Source organism: Plecotus auritus, assembly GCF_963455305.1.
Source record: "Plecotus auritus genome assembly, chromosome: 6".
In the NCBI taxonomy this organism is placed as follows: domain Eukaryota; kingdom Metazoa; phylum Chordata; class Mammalia; order Chiroptera; family Vespertilionidae; genus Plecotus; species Plecotus auritus.
The window spans coordinates 81,323,139-81,344,686 of NC_137773.1; the positions used below are offsets into that span (position 1 = coordinate 81,323,139).

Consider the following 21,548-nt stretch of genomic DNA (forward strand, 5'->3'; position numbering starts at 1 on the left):
TCTTAATTGAACCCCTAAAAGCAACAAGACAATTACAATTACCAAATTCACCCAATGTGCATAAAAATCAGTATACCAAAATTATATCTTAAAAGTTTGAAAAAAATTTTCAGATGGGTAATGGTTATAGATCCAAGAAAAGGATAATTTTTAAAGCTAATTACTTTAATAAAGATTTAAAATATATAAAAAAGAAAAGTAAAAACACTACATCACAGTAGCAATTAGAACAGGAAATACAAGCAGGGAAATGACCCTACCAGAAAGGAAGTGTTTTTTACCCCATTTCAGGGCACACTTTCTCTTGTAATTAGCCTGATTAATTCATACCAAGTTTAAACACTTTTCATCTGGAACGCCTTCCTTGCCATTGCTCTCAGCCCACCCCTGCCACTGTGAGATGCTGCCCTATGCTTCCATTCCATCTATGCTTCCTTTATATTACATTTAACACATTTTCTTGTTGATGTAACTTTCTCAATAGCCTGTGTACCCAATGAATTGTTTCTAATTTTCATCAGAGTCCAGCAAGAAAACGGGGAAAGCATAATCCTCTATTTTACTAGCCGAGGATCCTTGACCAAGCCGCTTGTTCACTTTTTATTTTATTCTTGTCACCATTTTATTTTTTGTTGTTACTCCTCACCCGCGGACATATTTTTTTTTAGAAAATGAAAGGGAGGTAGGGAGACAGAGAGAAACGTCTATGTGAGACACATCGCCTGTTGCCTCCCCAACACGCCCCCACGGGGAGGGGATGAGCCAGCAACCAACATACATGCCCTTGACGGGAATAGAACCTGAGACCCTTCAGTTCGCAGGCCGATGCTCTAAACAGCGAGCAAACCGGCTAGGGCCGCTAGTTTCCTTTTATAAAATACCCTGACCTTCTAAGGCGGCTGAAAATAAACAATCATGCAACTTAACTTTCCAGCAGATGGCATGTCGCTCAGTAAAAGTTTCCTCTTGCCTTGCCTTCGGATCAGGCATATTTTTAAAAATGACACAAGCGTGATTTCAAAGTTAAACGGAAAGACTAGGGTCTCTGGGAACTAATGTCTAGCTGCGGCTTAAGAGAAGACCCCTTTAAGACTGAATGAGGAAAAGAATGCCTTTCGGGGCAAAAAGACAAGAAAACTCCGGCGTAGGGAAGACGGAAACCCGGTGACCTGGAAGTGTGGCGACCCGGTTGGTGGCTTCAGCCTCAAGCCGCCGACGCGCCAAGCCCAGAGAAAAAGTTCTTTTACTCCTTGACAGTCAGCCCCACCACGTTCTATAGAATCTCCAGTTCTCCGCGTTCCATCCCAAGCCGCAGCCTTCTGCGGCAATTACCTGCACCTCAGAGCTGGCGAGCTCTCCTCAGCCAAGCCAGTTGCTCCGCCACTGTATTCAAATTATCCCGCGCCAGGCAAGGCTGACGCTGCTGCGTTCTGATTCGCCGCTTCTCAGAGTTTCCAGAAACTGACTCGGTGATTGGTCGTACTCTAGTTATTGCCCCACCCACTTAAGAGGCGGTCTCCAAGATTCTCCCGCCCTTGGGAGGCCAAACGTTCTCTACTCCCTGAAAGCCATCCACAATCCCTTGCGGCCACGCCGGGTCCTAGTCCTCAGGCCTTGTTTAGGAGCGTTCTGGGAGTTGTAGTTTTTCCGTAAAATAAAGGCGCCCTTTTGAACATCCTGGGGTTCACTTGGTGTAAGATGTTTTGTGAAATAGCTTGTTCGATATTCTCGAGGCACTTATATTTTAAATTTGAAGCCTTAGCGTTAGTTAAACTTTTTTTTAGTAATACGTTAGGTTTCTAACAAATCTTTTTTCAAGTTAAATTAAAAAAATTAAATCATGGCACTAATATCTGGTATGTGCCAGACATTCTTGCACGCTTTACGTGCTTTATTTTATTTACTCCACATCACTATCTATGAGATATGTATTTTCATTCCCATTTTACAGAGGACCTGAAAACAATTACTATTTATAGGATATAACTAGGTTCTTACTTTGGGGAACTGGAATGTTCCTAACACAGTCATTGGTTGTTAGCTATTACTTTTACTGTTATCTTTGTGTTACCAACTGCTGGTACTCTCTGGAACATTTTTAGTTCTAAATAAATTTAACTTATGACATAAGAGTAATAGCTTTACCGGAGTAAAAGCATTACCAATTTACAGTAGAAAGCGATCTGAGATTCACAGGTTTGGAATTTGTCCCATCTCACAGGTAACAGTTGGTCGATTTTTAAAATATATATATTTCTATTGATTTCAGAGGAAGGGAGAGAGAGAGAAACATCATTGATAAGAGAGAAACATTGATTGGCAGCCTCCTGCACAACCCCTGCGGGGGATCAAGTTGGCAACCCTGGCATGTGCCCTAACTGGGAATCGAACCCGGGAGCCTTCAGTCTGCAGGTGAACCAAACCGGCTTGGGCAGTTGGTGGATCTTAAAGGCAGAACAGTCCTAGTCCAAATCCAAGAAGCATATTGCCTGTGGGTAATATTAACAACTCACTTGAGTGATATATTCTAACCCTTCCCTCCCATTAACGTATTTAACCCTAGCAAAATAATCTATGAATTAGTTGCTCCATTATCTATATCATCTACATTTTGCAGATGAAGTAAGTGAAGCACAGAATATATCAAAAGGTGTGCCTTACAAGTGGTGGAGCTAGAATGACAATAGTGGAGGAATTTGGGTTCATTCAAAACTTAATGAACTAAGGAAGTGTCAAGTACCGCGATTGGCGGAGTGAACACCCAGCTGTGAAGAAGGCAAACAGTTTCTGCTCCACTGGGAGCCCACGTGGGGTCAGGGGGTGGGGGTGGGGAAGCAGATAAAACCAATGGATAAGCCTCAGGACTTAACCTACCACTGGGTGAAGGCTCTGAAAATAAAGTCAGCTAATGACATTTTTCTTTTAAGATGGTAGCATTTCAAGGGGATTGGGGGTAGGTAAAAAAGGGTATGGGGGCGATAAACAGTGATGGAGACTTGACTTGGGATGGTGAGCACACAGTACAATATACAGGTGATGTATATTATACAATTGTACACCTGAAACCCATATAATTTTATTAACCAGTGTTGCCCCAATAAACTCAATTTAAAAAAAGAAGAAAAATAAAAGATGGCTTTTCACGCTATATTTCCCAACCACCAGTTGTCCGGGCACCATCCTCTGGGCCCAGAAACACCCCAGCCCCGCCCAACTCCCTCCTCCGCGCCAGGATCAAAAATGGCGCCCCCCCTCCCCCGAGCCTGCGTTATGACGAGACCCAACGTCCGCCGGAAGTGCGCGCAGAGGTTCCAGGGAACCGGCGGCCTCGACGTCTGGTGTCCGGAGCTTCGAGAATTGGGTGGTGCTGCTCCACGGTGGAGTCGCCGCGCCGCCGCGATCATGGTGTTCTACTTCACCAGCAGCGGTGAGTGGGCGCCGCGACCTCCGGGGTCTCTGCTCCACGGGGTGCTCCCGAAGCCGGGACCCCCCCAAGCCGTCGCGGAGCTTGGACCTCGTTGGGAAGCGCCTCCTCCGCGTTGGCTGCCTCTGCCCGCGCTCTCCCGGTCCCCTGTGCTGTTCATTCCTGTGGTCTCCTTCCGAGTGCCCCCTCCTCAAGGCCTGGGGGGCGCGGAGGGACTCCCCCCTTCTGCGGTCTTCTCATCCCGGAGTGTTCTCTCGCCTCGGTCGGGATGACCTCCCGTCGTTACCTGGAATTGGGCAGTTTGTGAGCTTCTTTACACCTCATTTCAAGACCCACTACCACCACCACTACCGTGGCCTTTATTCTGGCTGTGCCCTGGTAATTATGCACTTTGATTTAAAAAAAGAAAAGGAGACACTTGCCAGCAACTCTGCCTTATGGCAAGTACTCCCTGACCTAGAAAACGGTTGCAGGGTCTGGGATGCAACAGAGAGCAATGACCCTAGAATGGTAATAAAGCCACTCACTGGGCAGAATTGATGTCTCAGATCTTGAAAAGTGACTTATGATGATGTTTCTGATTTGTTGTTGGCATTCAATGCTGTGTCTAGACTTCGTTTCTCGGCTTATGTGGTTCCCTTTGCTAAAATCAGTGCCCAGTTAAGTACTACACCCTTAAGACAGCTCTGGCTTATCTTTTTCAAATGCGTTTTCCAACCCAGCTCCCACCCAGGGATTGCTTTGATACACCTCTTCGGTGACCCCCTTAACACTCCGCGTATACCTTGGGCATTGTATTTAAGGTAGGAAACGCCGTCTGCTTGGCTGTAAACCCCTGGAAGGCAGGGACAAGATCTCTTTATCCTGTTCCCTAGCATAGCGCCTGGCTCATAATAGTTACTCAGTAGATGGCTTGTTGAGTAAATGAATGTAATCTTTTTACTTAATAATAGCACACTTTGCTGTTGCTACTGACCCTGCTTGCTTGTTAAAGGTGAGCTCTATGTTGTTTCTGTGGCCCTCTTTTTTTTAATGTGTACATGGCACTTTGTACTTTCTCTTTAGAGATGAGAACATTGGGGTCCAGACCCAATCTACTCAATTACACTGTCACATCCCATTATTTTTCTCAGTACAATAGTTTAGACTTCCACAGTGTGCCATATGCTATTTCTCTGCCTCTGTAGATTAGGTTTGTCGTACCCATATTAAAATTACTACACACAGCATTCAAACTAGCCTGATAACATTCATAGGCCCCTGAGAGCATTTTCAATCCTTCCTCTGTTCTGTTTTGCTCCCTCTGTCATAAGATCACTTGAGCATCTCTTTGGAGCTTCTCCACTCATGAAAGTCCCCAACAACATAGATATCTGTTCAAGTTCGAAAGGGAATAAAAAGTACAGGCAGGGTATACAGGTACTAAATGTATTTTTATGCTGGTTACTTTATTCTCCTCAAAGCTATTCTAATTCTTTGAGCACCAGTCATACATATACAGATGCCCTTAATAGAACAAGAGTGCTTCAGCAGATTTGTGAATCATATTTTTCTCATTGACTTCCATGATAATGTCAGAATTGCTTTCTGTTGGAAAAATATTTAGCCTCTAGTAAAACTGCATTTGTGCAGAAAATGGAAAAATTATAACTCTTCCAGGGAAATAGTAAAACTACATATTCCAAACAGAAAGAAAACAACTTGAAATGCAAATCTTTAGGAAATGACTTCGTATAGATAGCCAAGCTTTTCAACCAAATGGTTACCACATAAAACATTTTTTTTTAAATGGGGAGAAAATCTCAGTAGAAAGTGTTTGCCTTTCCTTTTAAGATTAGTTCTCTGACTAAAATCTGTTCAATTCTATTCTTTCATGCTTTCTCATAATGGCATAATGAAACATTAGCTTTATTATATTTCCAGTATCAAATTCAAGACCATGTGTTTTATGGACCCACAAAATACCTGCACTTTGCTCATTTAGTCCACTTGTACTTTTAGTACCTTTAATAGCATCTATCTTAGGATAAATTGTTCTGTAAAGTATGAAATTATCACAGAGCCTCTAAAATTGGGTTGGTTGCTACCCCTGAATCAGGTCTCCTCAAGATGATTCGTTCCCATACTAATCAACCCTTTTATTTGGGTGAGAATAATAAAATAATCCAGTTTATTTTTTCTTTATTTCTTTGCTTCTTGCTCAGCAATCATGCTCTTTTTTATTTTTAATTTTCTATTTTGACATAATTGCAGTCTTTCAGAAAAGTTACAAGAATAGTAAAAGATTTCCTTTATATTCTTCTCTTAGATTCCCCAAATTCTAACATTTTACCTTTTCTAACCAAATTCTAACATTTGCCTTATCTTAATTTTCCCCTTCGCTTTTCCCCCCCACAGACACAGACATGCACAATATTTTTTCCTGAACAGTTGGTTAGTAAGTTGCAATTTACCCTTAAATACTTAAAAGTATTTTTTCCTAAATTAAGGACATTACCTTATTTATTTTTAAAATATATTTTTATTGCCAAAACCGGTTTGGCTCAGTGGATAGAGCGTCGGCCTGTGGACTGAAGGGTCCCGGGTTCGATTCCGGTCAGGGGCATGTACCTTGGTTGCGGGCACATCCCCAGTGGGAGGTGTGCAGGAGGCAGCTGGTCGATGTTTCTCTCTCATCGATGTTTCTGACTCTCTATCCCTCTCCCTTCTTCTCTGTAAAACATCAATAAAATATATTTAAAAAAAAAAAAAAAATATATATATATTTTTATTGATTTCAGAGAGAGGAAGGGAGAGGGAGAGAGAGATAGAAACATCAGTGATGAAAGAGAATCATTGGCTGCCTCCTGCATGCCCCTTCCAGGCATGTGCCCTTGACTGGAATCGAACCCGGAACCCTTCAGTCCGCAGGCCGATGCTCTATCCACTTAGCCAAACCAGCTAGAGCAAGGACATTCTCTCTTTTTTTTTTTTTTTTAATATATTTTATTGATTTTTTACAGATTGGGAAGGAGAGGGATAGAGAGTTAGAAACATCAATGAGAGAGAAACATTGATCAGCTGCCTCCTGCACACTCCCTATTGGGGATGTGCCCGCAACCAAGGTACATGCCCTTGACTGGAATCGAACCTGGGACTCTTCAGTCCCCAGGCCGACGCTCTATCCACCGAGCCAAACCGGTCAGGGCAAGGACATTCTCTTATTAAGACATTTTTAATGAGGAAATTAACATTGCAACAATACTATTATCTAATCAGCCTTTACTAAGTTTTCATCAGTGTCCTAATAATCCTATATAATAAAGATATAATATGCAAATGGTTGTTACGCCGTGAAGCATAATGACTGACCAAGTAACGACCAGATCTCGGATTAGCAGGAGGATGGGACAGTGAGCTACAAGCGGGTGGCAGAGAGCTACAGGAGGGGGCAGGGCAGCAAGCTGTGGGGGAGTGGCGGGGGCGGAGGGAGCTACAGGAGGGTGGCAGGGAGCTACTGGTGCATGGATTCGTGCACAGGGCTACTAGTGTATTTATAAGAAAGGAAGATTACAAATCATTGCATTCAGTTGTCATTCATTATTCTTTAGTCTCTTCTAATCTGGAGCATGTGCTCAGTCTCTGTCTTTCATGACACAGTTAGTTGAATTGTTTTGTAGAATGCCTCTCAGTTTGGGTTATTAGCAGTTAATGTTCTTAATCATCTCAATTTTATAGGTCAACCATCCAAACAGTCATCTGTCATTCTCTTGGCTTAAGTTAGATAGCTTGGCCAACACAAACACAGCTTTATTTTATTTTAATCATTTTTAAAATTAATTTTGTTCTGAATGCAAAAACCATCTGTATATTCTGTGAGCAAACTAAGGTAATTATTGTTAAGCTGTATATCCTTCTGTACATATAAAGAAAATGGGTGCATATATTAAAAATAGATATTTAAATATGTATATGCAAACTACATATATATTTTTTACCAATTGAATCTTACTGTATATAGAAAGACAAAAATCGTGTGGCCCTCTCTTTTTAAATGGGTACATGGCATTTTTTTTAATGGATGTACTATAATGTGTTTAACCAGTCTTAATTAGTGTTTAGATTGTAAAAAAAACATCATTGCTTGATGGAGTATTTAATTAGTAGGATATATTCCAAGTGGTGACATTATAGGATCAACAAGGTACACGTATCAACACATAATATTGTCAGGTTGTGCAGAGAAACTCTGAAACACTTTTTAGTTTTATTCCTGTACTTTTGGCATTTGCTATATGCCATGCTAAGGACTTATCATGCTAATATAGTGCTCAATTGTAGATAAGTACCGTATTTTGGTTAGCTAATCAATGCAAACATTCTCTCCTTTCAAGCTATTTCTCTCAACTACTTACAAGTAATTATGGATTATAGTTATTATAACTGCTAATTGAAGGAATTGGGAGTTTTTTCTCCCAAGAGAGGGAACCACAATTGATGACTTAAGGAGTGCTTCATTACTGAAAGTACAGGCAATCCTGAATTTTAGAATTCACAATGAAAGAATGCTGCTCCTTGGCAGCAGCTCCATTCGCATGTGGTAGTTCTGTGTTCTGGAGTGACAGCCAACAGACTGCCTAGCCCAGTGGTCGGCAAACTGCGGCTCGCGAGCCACAGTTTGCCGCTCTGTTGACTAATGAGTTTGCTGACCACTGGTAGACTAAATGTTACCGTATAGTTGGAAGCTGTGAGCATTAGGCAATTGTGGCATATTGTGTGCAAAGCGGTAAAGGGTAGTATATGACAGTGGTCAGCAAACTCATTAGTCAACAGAGCGGCAAACTCGCGAGCCCCAGTTTGCCGACCACTGGCCTAGCCCAACCTTTGCCGCCTGTATGTCAGGCTTTGTAGACTGAGAACCCAGTAACTATGAGTTTAGATCCAAATGTGGTCAAATAAATTTAGGTAGACTAGCTTGGAAAACCAGGACCCAGTTAGGATATCAGTTAGAAAACTTACTTTTTGTTTTACTCCAAATGGAGGATGCCCTCGTTAAACACTAGCTCGGCAAAATAAATGTCATTCCTAGGGTAAGCCATACCTGCAATATTTGGTTTGATTTAGGACAATGGTTCCTAACGCTGATTTCACACTAGAATCACTTGAAGATCTTAAAAAAAAAAAAACAAAACAGTGCCTGCCCCCAGAGATTAGGATTTAGTTAGTCTTAGGTGGAGCTGAGGCATCATTAGGCGATTCTAATATGTAATCAGAATTCAGAGTAACATTTCATGACTTTTACAATGTCACTTTTACAAGTTTAAGAGTCACATTTCTTCCTAATGGAACAGGGATCCCATTATAATTTGTAGCACACCTGAAATGTAATTTAATATTAGCTAACTAGAGTTATGAAAAATAAAACTTGTTTAAGTATAGGAACCTATTTTTAAGTGATTGGGGTGAAGGTATTGTATTGTGTTTTTTTGTTTTTAATTCTTTTGAAGAAGGCAAAAGCAAAAACTGAACTAAAATTGCATTAAACTCTATTGAGTGAAGTAGCTATCCTATATAATCCTATATAATAAAAGCCTAATATGCTAAGTGTCCAGTCGTCTGTTCAACCAATCAAAGTATGATATGCTAAGGCCACTCAATTGCTCGCTATAACGTGCACTGACCACCAGGGGGCAGACAGTCAACCAGTCACTATGATGTGCACTGACTACCAGGGGGCAGATGTTCCAACCGGTAGGTTAGCTTGCTGCTGGGGTCCGGCCGATTAGGACTGAGCAAGATGGGCCGGACACTCCCTGGAGCCTTCCCATGGTTCCTCCCCAGCTGGCCAACCTCCCATGTCCTTCCCAGGCCCCGATCGTGCGCCAGTGGGGTCCCTTGGCCTGGCTTGTGCCCTCACTATCCGGGACCCCTCAGGGGATGTTGGAGAGCTGGTTTTGGCCTGATCCCACAGGCCAGGCCAAGGGACCCTACTGGTGCACAAATTTGGCACCGGGCCTCTAGTTTTTGATAAGGGTCAGTAAACTTTCTGTTTGGGCCAGATTGTAAATATTTTAGACTTTGTGTGCCACGTCTCTATAGCTTGTTCTTTCTTGTTTTGCTTTTTTCAACCTGCTGAAACGTAAAAATCATTCTTAGCTTGAGGGCTGTCTAAAAACAGGGCTGATTTTGGCCTATGGGCCATGTTTTTTGTCAACCCCAAATCGAAGCATTTGTCACTTGTTTTTCCTATGAAACACTTTTGGTGATGAAGTTATCTAACCACTTTTTATTTTTGTTTTGTCTTAGTTAACTCATCTGCTTACACTATTTACATGGGAAAGGATAAATATGAAAGTAAGTTTTCAAAAGCATTTGATTTTGAAATTTCCAGAAGGTAAGTGTTAATTGCTTTTCCCCAATGGTTTTTTGGATCTGAGTTTTCAGCTACTACTAATTATAAAGAACTATAAGGGATTAACCTTCCTAAAATTTAGTTATATTGATAATATTTTAGTTAATTGGACCACCTTTTGCTCAATAGAAACTTTACAAAGAGTTTTGATTTAGGTTGATATGAATCAGAGGTTAACCTTTGCTAGTTTAGATTAAATAAAAATAATCTGTGACTTGGACTTTGAAAAGATCATTTTCTGCACATTTTTACCACATTTAAGGTTAGTGGAAACATATCTGTTGGTTTTCTGGGCTTAAGATGGCTTTTTTTAAACTGTATTTTTATTGTTAAGACTATTACAGATGTCCCCATTTTCGCCCCCTTTGCCCACCTTCACTCGGTCCCTACCCCCTGAAGATGGCTCTTAAGTCATGAAATATTAACAGTTTTAACTTTGTTGACCATTCTTTTCAGAATGAAATACATTATTTCATACCGTACACAATCATATAACTAAATGGTGTACACACTTACGTAACTAGAACAAAAATTTACAAAAAATTTCCATATCATTTGCTGTGCCCTCTGTTTTCAGTTTTTTCATGTTTTAAAAGCTAGACTCAGCCTGTTAGATTATTTTTTTGACTCACTCATGAATTGGAACTAAATTTTAAAAAGAAAAACATTGCCTGAGGGGATAACCTTTTTAACTGCAAGAGGGAGATGAAAGTGAAATTTAGCTTTCTTAATCCAGAGAGCAGTGAATCCACAGCACTGACCCTCAGGGTACGGAACACAGAAGTGAGGTAGAAAAGGACAATAAGAGCTCCAGAGAAAAGTGCCAAAATTACTCTTCTTTAGGCTTAGAGAACACAACTGCTTATCTCTCAGGGTAGTGTAATGTTTTGGAAAAGATAGCTCTTAAATCAAGCCAATTTGGGTTACAATTCCAGTTTTTTAGCAAACTAGCTATAGTTTCTTAACCTCTTTGAACCTCAGATTTGTTAGCTGTAAGAAGATGATTAAGGGATGGTATCTACCTTGCAGGGTTGTGACGATTAATGAAAGAGCCTGAGTAAAGTATCTGAGCCATACTGGGCACTCAGTAAGTAGTAGTTACCATCACTGGAGCTTCTTTAGTTCCTCAAAGCTGCCTCCTCCCTCCACTGGGAACACTCAGGGTTGATGGCTTTGCCTTAGTAGTCTGAGAGCTGGCTAATTCACTACAGTCACCTTTCTTTAACCTCCAGGTATTGCTTTCTGTTTCTTTTCTAAAACCATCAGTGTCTGTTCTAGGTGCAGTTTGAAACTGACAACAGTTTAAACTTGATCCTTTAAAAGAGGCAAGTATAACGTTCTTCAGTATGAGATATTTTACATTAATGAAATAAATAAGGTCAAAAATTAAAAGATGTCAAGGAGCAGTGATATAATTATATACAGGGTGTCCCCAAAAAACGTATACACACTCTTCTGGGATAGCTCAATTGATGTATCTTTTCAGATTTAACCCATTGGAATTAATAATTACTCAAAGTGTGTATACATTTTTTTGGAGACCCTATAGTTAGTATATGTATACTTATTTATATTTAAGATATGACATGTGTATAACATGTAGCATAGATATGATATATAATAATGTAATAGGTAATTGTTATATAAATATAGTTATAAATCAGATCTATATAAATAGTTTAGAACCTTGCTATAATACTGGTTGCTGTAAAGCAGAATCAGTATAAAGCAAGACTACCACATCCTAGCCAAGAGAAAAAAGCAAAATAGAATAATGTAACTTATAAACAGTTTTTCCTTATAATGAATTTATGACATTGACTCTAGGTGTGACTTAATGGAGAAGCTGTTTGCAATACAGTCAAATCTCGGTTCCCAAATGTCTCCCATTTTGAACGATTCTGTTCTTGACCAAGTTATTCCCAGAAAAATGTCTTGGTTGTCAAACAAAACTTTGGTTCTTGACCCGAGAACCCTTTAATGCTGATACATGTATGATCAGTCGTCTCTCAAGTGACAAAGGAGAAAATGCATGAGTATGGGTCAGTTTACTGTTAAACCTCACATCGTTAACATCTCAGGAAATTGTACAGTGAATATTTTTGCCTTTGTTGCTGGAATGGATTAATTTAATTTACATTATTTCTAATGGGAAAAAATGATTTGGTTTTCTAACAAATCGCTTCTTGAATAGCCTTCTGGAATGAATTAAATTCAAGAACCAAGGTTCCACTATATATATCAATACTAGAGTTTTATATTTCTCCTGGCGACCCATAAATTGTCATTGGTAAAATTTGTGTATTTTTTCATAGCATCCTCCTGATGAATGTAACCTGAAGAGGGCATGCTACCTTCCTGTATTACATTGAAATAAGGCACAGTTATAAGAGCCATGGTTATAGCTACAGTAGATATGGGTCCAACCTGACCAAATCCACTTTTCTTTCTATTAGCAAGTGTGCAAACCCAAGACAGGTTACTAAGAAGCCCTAAAGCAGAGCTGCTGCTTGTGGTTGTGCAGGTTTTGCACTGCAGTTCGGGGCTGGGGCTGGGGCTGGGGCTGGGGCAGGGGAAGAATCTCTTATAATGAAGAGCTGCCTTGATTCTGGCTCACACTGATGGGTTACCTGTGGTTCTGACTGATGTGAAGAAGCTGTGCCAGTAACATTCCCCCATGTCTCTTATTCCTCCCATTTTAGTTTACTCTTTGCTGGGTCTATTTGTGTCAGCCTCTGTGAGTATCCAAAGAGGAAGATTTAGTCTGTGCCTTCACAGTATTCAGGTAGAGGCACATACTAAAACAAGTATGGGACAGTTTTGCTGTGAACCTCAAATTGCTTTTAAAAAAAAAATAAAGTCTAAGTATGGGCAATATACATTAATAGCAAATACTGTCAAAATGGAGGGGCAGAGAGTAAATGTGGTTTGGGAAAACTGAGAAAGCTTTATGGAGGAGTAGATTAGGAAGCCTTTATTTAGCCTGTTTTCTTTTGGTGTGGAATCTTTTAAATGTCCTTTAGAGGAATTTATATTCAGAAATAGAAATCTAGATATAGAATTTATGTCTACTTATGTAAATTTAGATTCTATCTAGAGTCCACTGAAGTGGTGTTTGCTGTCATTAAAATATGTGTAGGGAAAAAAATCTATGTACGTATAAAACACTTCTTTCCCCCAACAAAGTCTTGGAGTCATTTGGAGGCATCAACTTTCGTAGTCCGCTTTGTAAGAAAGGTGTAACTTCTGTGTGTGTGTGTGTGTGTGTGTGTGTGTGTGTGTGTGTGTATGAAGTTGCAGCACAGAAAAGCAGTGGAAGCATAGGGTCACATTTCTTATAAGAATTTTTTCATTATTTTGAATTTTTTTATTGATTTTTTTTTTTTTTTTGAGAGAGAGGGAGGGAGAAAGAAACATTGATGTGAGCTAGAAACATTGATTGGCTACCTCCTGCATGCCACCTCCCCACCCCCACCCCCACCAGGGATCAGGCTGAAACCTGGGCCTGGGCCCTAACCCAGAATCTAACAATGCCCAACCAACTGAGCCACACAGGATAGGGCAGAAAGGTATAACATTTTTAAAGCACCCTATCCTAGTGCTCCTAGCACATCACGCTTAATTTCTAATAGCTTTGATGACTTCAGACTAAGGGCTGGATGGATTATAAATGCATTTTTTAATTGAATTTTTTACTTTCACTGAACAGCTTTCAGGTGTATTCCTTTTTTAAGCCAGTAGGTGTCACCAGGGAGCCAAACATTGCCTAAGGAAAAGGTTTTTAGATTTCCCTTTATTTTTTCATTACCTGTTGGCTATTTGCTCAGCTTCCCACTTAAGCTAGTAGATGGCCTTTCAAAGAACTCATGGTGCCTGCAGTTGCTAAGAGTACCCTCATACAAGGTTTATCATCCTTTTGCTTTTCTGGGAAAGAAATACCCCATTGAAGTTAAATAGATAATACTTTTTTGGGTACATTTTAAAAAACTTTTTTATAGATTTCAGAGAGGAAGGAAGAGGGAGAAAGAGATAGAAACATCAATGATGAGAGAGAATCATTGATCGGCTGCCTCCTGCATGCCCCCCACTGGGGATTGAGCCCCCAACCCGAGCGTGTGCCCTTAACCAGAATTGAACCGGGGAACCTTCAGTCCACAGGCTGACACTCTGTCCACTGAGCCAAACCGGCTAGGGCTCTTGGATACATATTAAATTATATATTATTTTGTTTATCTTAGAATTTTTAAATTTGTGTCTAATACTTTAATGTGTCTGTATTAAACACAATTAGTTACTAATTATTCATAACTATTAGAAGTACAAGGTTGGGCAAAAGCAGATTTACAGTTTTTCATATAGAAAATAATACAATAATTAATAAACACAAGAACAAACTGTTTTGCATACTCAGAACTATAAACCTACTTTTGCCCCACTCTGTTTTATATGGATATAATCTTTCTGTGGTGATATATATATATATATATATATATATATATATATATATATTATTGGACTTAAAAATGTGCATAAATTTTGAATCCTTTCCTTTTAGAAATACACCTTAAGGAAATAATCAGGTATATGGACATATTTATTTTAAAACTAGAGGCCTGATGCATGAAGATTCATGCAAGAATGGGCCTTCCTTCCCCTGGCTGCTGGCACCACCTTCGCTCTGGCTGGAGCCGCCTTTCCGCCTTCCCATGCTGCCCAGAGTCCTGGAGCTGGCTGAGGTGGTGCGGAACACCTGCGTTGTCGCCATGGCAACAATGCAAATGTTCCACCCCGCCCCTGGCCGCTCAGCACCCACATATGCAAATTAACCGGCCATCTTTGTTAGGTTAATTTGCATACTCCTGATTGGCTGGTGGGCATCGCGAAGGTACGGTCAATTAGCATGTTACTCTTTTATTAGGTAGATATTTATTGAAGCAATCCAAATGTCAACAATAGTAAGTTTATCCATATGATAGAATTAAGTTGTTATTACATTCATTGGTTGATTCTGGTATGTGTCCTGACTGGGGATGGAACCTTCAACTTTGTTGTATACTCTAACCAATTGAGCCATACTGGCTGGGCGAGAGAGACCTTACTTTTAACATTTAGCTATTTCTTCTATTTTATTTCCACATGCCAGAATTGAGATGAATTTTATTTTCTTTTTTATACTTCGGGTGTTTGATTTATTCCTTCATTTTCTGCAATTTTATAATTGGGAAGTTTTTTTAAAAAAAGAAGTAAAATTTGCCGAAACCGGTTTGGCTCAGTGGATAGAGCGTCGGCCTGTGGACTGAAGGGTCCCAGGTTCGATTCCGGTCAGGGGCATGTACCTTGGTTGCGGGCACATCCCCAGTGGGGGGTGTGCAGGAGGCAGCTGATCGATGTTTCTCTCTCATCGATGTTTCTAGCTCTCTATCCCTCTCCCTTCCTCTCTGTAAAATATCAATAAAATATATTTAAAAAAAAAAAAAGTAAAATTTAATCCATTGGTTTTAAAATTTTAGCAAAAGCGTTTTTACAATCAAACCTTGGTTGTTGACCAAAATTTCAGTTTTCGACCTGACAACCCTTTCATAATACCTCAGCATGATAAAAAGCATCTCTCAGGCAACAAAGGAGAGAATGCTTTTGTTGCTGGCTAAATCTACCTTTAGCACAGTGGTTCTCAACCTTTTTAATGCCGCGACCCTTTAATACAGTTCCTCATGTTGTGGTGACCCCCAACCATAAAATTATTTTCGTTGCTACTTCATAACTGTAATTTTGCTACTGTTATGAATCGTAATGTAAATATCTGTGTTTTCCGATGGTCTTAGGCTCTACAGCAGCGGTTCTCAACCTGTGGATCACGAACCGCTAGCAGGGCTGCCTAAGATCATCGGAGCATTTAGGGATGATCAGGCAGGCAGGCAAAGGTGGTTAGGGGCAATCAGGCAGGCAGGCAGGCGAGTGGTTAGGAGCCAGCAGTCCCGGACTGCAAATGGCAGTCGGACATCCCCCGAGGGCCCCGGATTGGAGAGGGTGCAGGCCGGGCTAAGGGGCCCCCCGCCCTCCCCCCCTCCAGGCACGAATTTTGTGCACCAGGCCTCTAGTTATCTATAAACTGGCATATCTTCATTTGACGGTTTATTACCTTTTCCTTGTTCTCTTGTATCTCCCTGTAGATGAGGATCTAATAAAGTATGGCTGGCCTGAAGATATTTGGTAAGTAACAATTTGGGTTCTGCTTTCAGTGGATCATTATTTACTTTCTTAGACCTGGCCAGCCACCTTACTCCTATGATTAAAACGTTTCCATCTTCTGCTTCCACCACTCATTCTGACCCTTGTGATGTCTCTCTCCTAGAGCCTTATTCTACCTATAGAGTGGGATATGGTCTCCACAGCTCCTAACACCCCTACCAAATGCTCTCCCCGAAGATAAGCTCATGGATCCTATTACTTTAATGATAGTAATCTCTATCATAAAAACCCCATGGTTGTGACGCCATCATGGCAGAACGATCAAAGACTGGTCATCAGGAGGTTGAGTGTGCGGCTGCCGGGGGGGGGGGGGGGGGGGAGGGGGGGGCTTGACGCAGGTGTGGGTGGGCAGGGCTGTGAGCTCTGCAAGGTGCACGTGGTTGGGTGGGACCACGTGCTGGGCTTCCAGTAATGAACATAATTGAGCATTTAACTATATGCCAAATACTGTTAAATGTTTACTTCTATTAATACATTTAGTTTCAATCAACCCTGTGAAATAGTTACTGATACGCCCATTTTTCAGATAAGGAAACTAAGGCTACGAGAAACTGAATAGATCTGCTCTGGTTATTGCTGGCCTCTGGTTAGCTGTAGTTCTAAATCACAACTTCTCTGTCCTGCTAAGCTGCTATCTTGGCTGCAGGTCACTTCTTTCTTCCCTCAAGCTGTGGCTGTGGTTCTCTCTGGATCTCTTTTCTCCAAGTGGGCCCAGGTCCTTCACTTAATTCCCTACAGTGACAGAGTTAAGGCTGCCACTTTTTAAAAGAGTTTTCAGTAAGGTATACAGCATTGAACATTTAGTAGGAAAAATATTACAGAAACTAACTGAAGCTACCTCTAGACTCAGTTCGCTTACTTTTTCTATCCTCAGACCTGTCTGTAGGCACAGCTGAAGGGTGCCTCCACTCCTGCCCCTTTATGAAGGGGCTGATTCATGACCCCAGTGGAAATGCTTTCCTGTCTGTCTGCCTTCTCTAAAGTCTACATGCCAGGAACCAAGAAGCACTAGAAACCTGAGGAATTTTAAAGTCTTTATCTGCCCCCTGTCCCAGCACAATGGCCCGTCTTCTGAACTCAAATATGTCATCGAGGTAGACAATACTTGGTACTCCCTTACCTTAGGTGGACAGTTTGCACTGCTGAGGGCTTCTGGGCTGGGTGCTGCCTACCTTCCTAGGACCCTTGATTGTAAGCCCCATGAAGACAGTGATCTGCTTTGTTAACTACTGGATTCCCAGTATCTAGCATAAGACCTGGCACATAGGTTCAATAACTGTTTGTTGACTTCCTAATTGACTAGCTCTCTGCCTGTGTAGAAATGATCTCCACTGGGCATTTTTTCACAATAATTGCATTCTGGTTATCTCCATTTTGAGCACCCATCACCCCCAGCTGGATTGTTTCAGTTGTCCTTAAAGCCCAAAGATTTCCAGACTCTGTCAAGGGGGATAAGAATGGCTGCACCTGTTATGTAGTTACCTTTTGTAAATTTTTAAAAAATTTTTTTATTGATTTCAGAGAGGAAGGGAGAGGGAGAGAGAGATAGAAACGTCAATGATGAGAGAAAATCATTGGTTGGCTGCCTCCTGCACGCCCCCTACTGGAGATTGAGCCCACAACCCGAGCATATGGTCTTGACCGAATCGAACCCAGGACCCTTCAGTCCACAGGTCAACGCTCTATCCACTAAGCCAAACCTGCTAGGGCCCTTTTGTAAATTTTTAACATGCCAGGTTTGAGGCAGAAATGTTTGCTTATATTCAGATGCATCATGGGAGTAATTTGCCACAGCCTTTTACCTGACATTTAAGAAAGAATTTGAAAAGTGGAAAATAAATTTTTCATTTACAACATACACCCCATGTATTATAACTTGGGTTTCCCATTTTGTTAACATTGACTGTCTCCCAGAATACTACTGAGCCAAACTGGTGTCTGCTGATACCTGGACACCCTTTACCCTTTTTGACACTTTTTAATAGTCTTGAGATTAATGACTATTGTTGAAAGTGATAGACTTACTTTCAGAAGCTATTTGAGGTCTGCTGTGAGCTGGAAGAACTATAAATTTAATGTCTGTCAATCCTGGAGACATTCCTGGGCCTGCTAAAAAGGATGCAGTGATCTATACTCCAGGGCAGGTTTTCCTGGTTCACGGCCTCACTCTGAGGCTTTACTAGTACCTCTGAATGTCAACATCAAGTATATACCAGGAAACCTTCTGAGGTGTACCTTTAAGCAAAGGATTTTCATAGGAATAAATGAGAATAGAACTAAATTAATCTTTAAACAAAGAAAAATAGAAATAGTGTGTTAGTGTATGTTAGATCTCTGGAAATATTAGGGAGTAATATTTCCAGAGATCCCACTTGAAGGAGTTAACCCCGCTTCTGGGGCCCTGCATCTCTTCATCCTCAGATCATTGATTCTCACTTATTGAGATTTGTAGTCTCTGCCTAGTGATTAAGCAGGGAGAGAAAGAAAACAAGAGGGAACTAGTAGGCAGAATTTACACGTTCAATAAGCATTTGGGGAGGTTTGGAAAGGTTTTTTTTTTTTTAAAGAAACTCAAGATAGTTTAATACAGAGCTGGATTTTTGGTGTGTGTGTGTTGTTTTTTTGTTTTTTTGTTTTTTTTTACATTTCAACCAAAGACCTATGCGTTTATTTTTTTATTTATATATCTTTTTAAATATATTTTTTATTGATTTTGGAGAGGAAGGAAGAGGGAGAGATAGAAACATCATTGATGAGAGAGAATCATTGATTGGCTGCTTTCTGCATGCCCCCCACTGGGGATTGAGCCTGCAACCCGGGCATGTGCCCTTGACAGGAATCGAACCCGGGACCTTTCATTTTGCAGGCCAATGCTCTGTCCACTAAGCCAAACCAGCTAGGGCAAGACCCATGCTTTTATACATCGCCTGCCCTTTAGGTAGAAGTGTACTTATTTGCCTGAAAGTGGTGTATACCAGCAGTGATATTCCTATGTGTGTTTTAGTACTTTGACTATGTATGAATCCATTAGACAGACATTGAATTGTTTGTGTATTTCATTAGTCAAATCTTACATCAGGGGCCTTTAAGGAAAATCAGAATACAATTGAGCTATTATGGGTATATAGGGGAGTTGTAAATAGAGAAATGGTTTAAAACAAGTTGGAATGGGAGAAGTTACTCCTCAATTGAGCTTGCTTATTAATGGGGTGTTTTCCTAAGATCCTGAAAGGGGGTAAAGGGATATGTAATTTCTAGATTTGGGCACACACACACAAATTTTTCAGAGAGGCGGGGAATGCCAAACTGGAGATGATAATCTGTAGGAATCTTTTACATGGAAATGCAAATGAGTTAATGAACCAGTTGGAAAAAAAATCAAGACATTATTTATACTCACTTCTTGCTATCAGTAATGGTTAAGAATAAAATCTAGCTTTGTCATAGGCTGCCAAAATGTGTAATATTTTTCTGTATCCAAAGGGACTAGCAAGATGCTTAACCTCTTTAAAGAGGACATTAGAAACAGCATAATCTTAACCTTTATATAGAATCACACTGTGTGAACATTTCACTTGTGAAAAAATACATTAATGCTAAGAAAATGTCTAGAGAAGTATTTGATGGTATGTAATGGTGCCTCCTTAGGGTTTATTGTACATTCTTCAGTCTGGAAAGGCAAGGACTAAGGAAGAGATGACTAAAGTTAACAGAATCACAGAGTGACAATCTTGTGTTATCATGTGATGCTAGGATTCTGGGACATCTCTGGGTGCTGGAAGAGAGAAAGTCAACTTCATTTGGTGAATTGTAAATATGAAAAACTTCCCAAAATGTTCAAGCAGGTGAAAAAGAAAGTATATTTTAAAATATTTAATTAAATTGGTGGATGATAGAGCCGTAATGAAAGATAAATTGAGGACATTGAGGTGGGAGAGCATTTGGAATTTTTTTAGGACAGTGTCATAAAGGGCAATCACCATGCTCTCCTAGGAGACGTATACTGGTAGTAGTGCCATTGCAGATATAAGGCTGGGTGAATTATTGGACTGTCTCATTTTATGATGTGTCTGTTTACTATCTTCATTCCTCACCTGACTCTTGCAGCTCTGCTTGACATTCTCTTTGGATTGTTTTGCCATCGCTTGAAACTCAGGATGTACCAAACCAAACTCTTCATCTTTTACTCTAAATTGGTGCCCTCTCCTACTGTAAGGTGTTTCTGTCATTGGTCCTACAAGTCTCCCCAGGCTTGCAGCATTGGAGTCTTGCTGACTGCTTTTATTCTCTTCTCTTCTTAACTGAAATTCCTTGCCCTACTTCCTCTAAGTCCTGTGCTTCAGTCAGAGACCTACCAAATCTCAGTTTGCCAGTGAAGCCTTTTGTCACTGATAGCATTTTCTCACTTGAAATAGCACCCATCACGGCATGTAACATTTATTGTTTCTAGTACTCATCTTGACACTTAGTCTCACACAGCTGTAGAACTTTGCATAAAGTTTATCTTATCTCTCCCAGTTGATGGTGAGCCCTGTGGAGGCAGTGACTGTTTTATACTCCCCGTGATGCTTAGCATGGGGTAGGCACTGAGTTTATACTTTCTGGATTGGAATGCTTTAAATGCAGGTGGCCCAAGGAGATGGTTGTCTTGTACGTCTTGCTAAAAGTGGTTTTCATTCTTTGTAGGTTTCATGTGGACAAACTCTCTTCGGCTCATGTATACCTTCGATTACATAAGGTAATTGGATTTAAACATGGATTCATGACTTTTTCTTTAGTGATGAGCATCATATCTTGTCCTCTATCCTTTTTTTATGCAGTTAAATTGCTTAAAGTAATAAGTATGTGCAAAAGTGTGAAAATTAGCAAATAAAGAAATGTCTTCCCCTGACACAGAGAATCACTAAGGGAAATTCCGGTGACTTTGAGTACTATTTCCCAGCTAGAAGTACTGCTTTATTCTGTCAGTTCAGATGTGTTCTCTGTCACCTCTGCTTTTTCTCCCTTTCATTTCCGTTAACACTACTGGGCTTCCTATCTTCTTCATTGGCGATCACGCTATGCTTCTTTTTTCTCAGGCTTGTGATTTTCCTGCATCACCAAGGGCAGCTGTTCCCAGTTATCAGGAGCTTTGGGGGTTTAAAGCACCATTATAGTACTAAAGGAAAAAGTGAATGTTCCCTAGCAACATAAAACCACTATTTTTCCAATTTGTCTTTACATCCATATGTTGCATTTTATATAGTTGAGTCATAGGGTGTATATATACTTGTTATATGTATTGCTCTTTAAAATGTTTTATTTTGGAATGATTTTAGATTTACAAAGAGTGTGCAGAGTTCCAAGATACCACACACCCAGTTTCCCTCAATGTTAGATCGTACACTACCACAGTAGATTTGTTAGAACTTAGAAACCAACAATGGTACATTATTATTAACTAAAATACAGACTCTGTTTGATTTCCTCATTTTTCCATTAATG

The 21,548-nt window shown here is 40.4% G+C and overlaps 1 protein-coding gene across 11 annotated transcripts in view; it reads left to right on the forward strand.

Annotated features, from left to right (window-relative positions):
- Positions 1–3,295: 3,295 nt before the first annotated feature.
- Positions 3,296–21,548, forward strand: part of CCDC25 (coiled-coil domain containing 25) — a 69,573-nt gene continuing 51,320 nt past the window's right edge. For 5 of the 11 annotated variants that reach the window (XR_013960878.1, XM_080673803.1, XM_080673804.1 and 2 more), the window contains exons 1-4: positions 3,305–3,427; positions 9,710–9,757; positions 15,986–16,025; positions 20,751–20,802. Coding sequence is in view for 5 of the 11 variants with exons in the window: in XM_080673803.1 (XP_080529929.1) it covers positions 3,403–3,427; positions 9,710–9,757; positions 15,986–16,025; positions 20,751–20,802 (165 nt within the window). In the remaining 6 variants the exon portion in view is untranslated. Of the gene's footprint in view, positions 3,428–9,709; positions 9,758–11,081; positions 11,141–15,985; positions 16,026–20,750; positions 20,803–21,548 lie in introns of those variants that run through there. The other 6 variants (XM_080673806.1, XM_080673800.1, XM_080673807.1 and 3 more) reach the window with 6 other exon arrangements.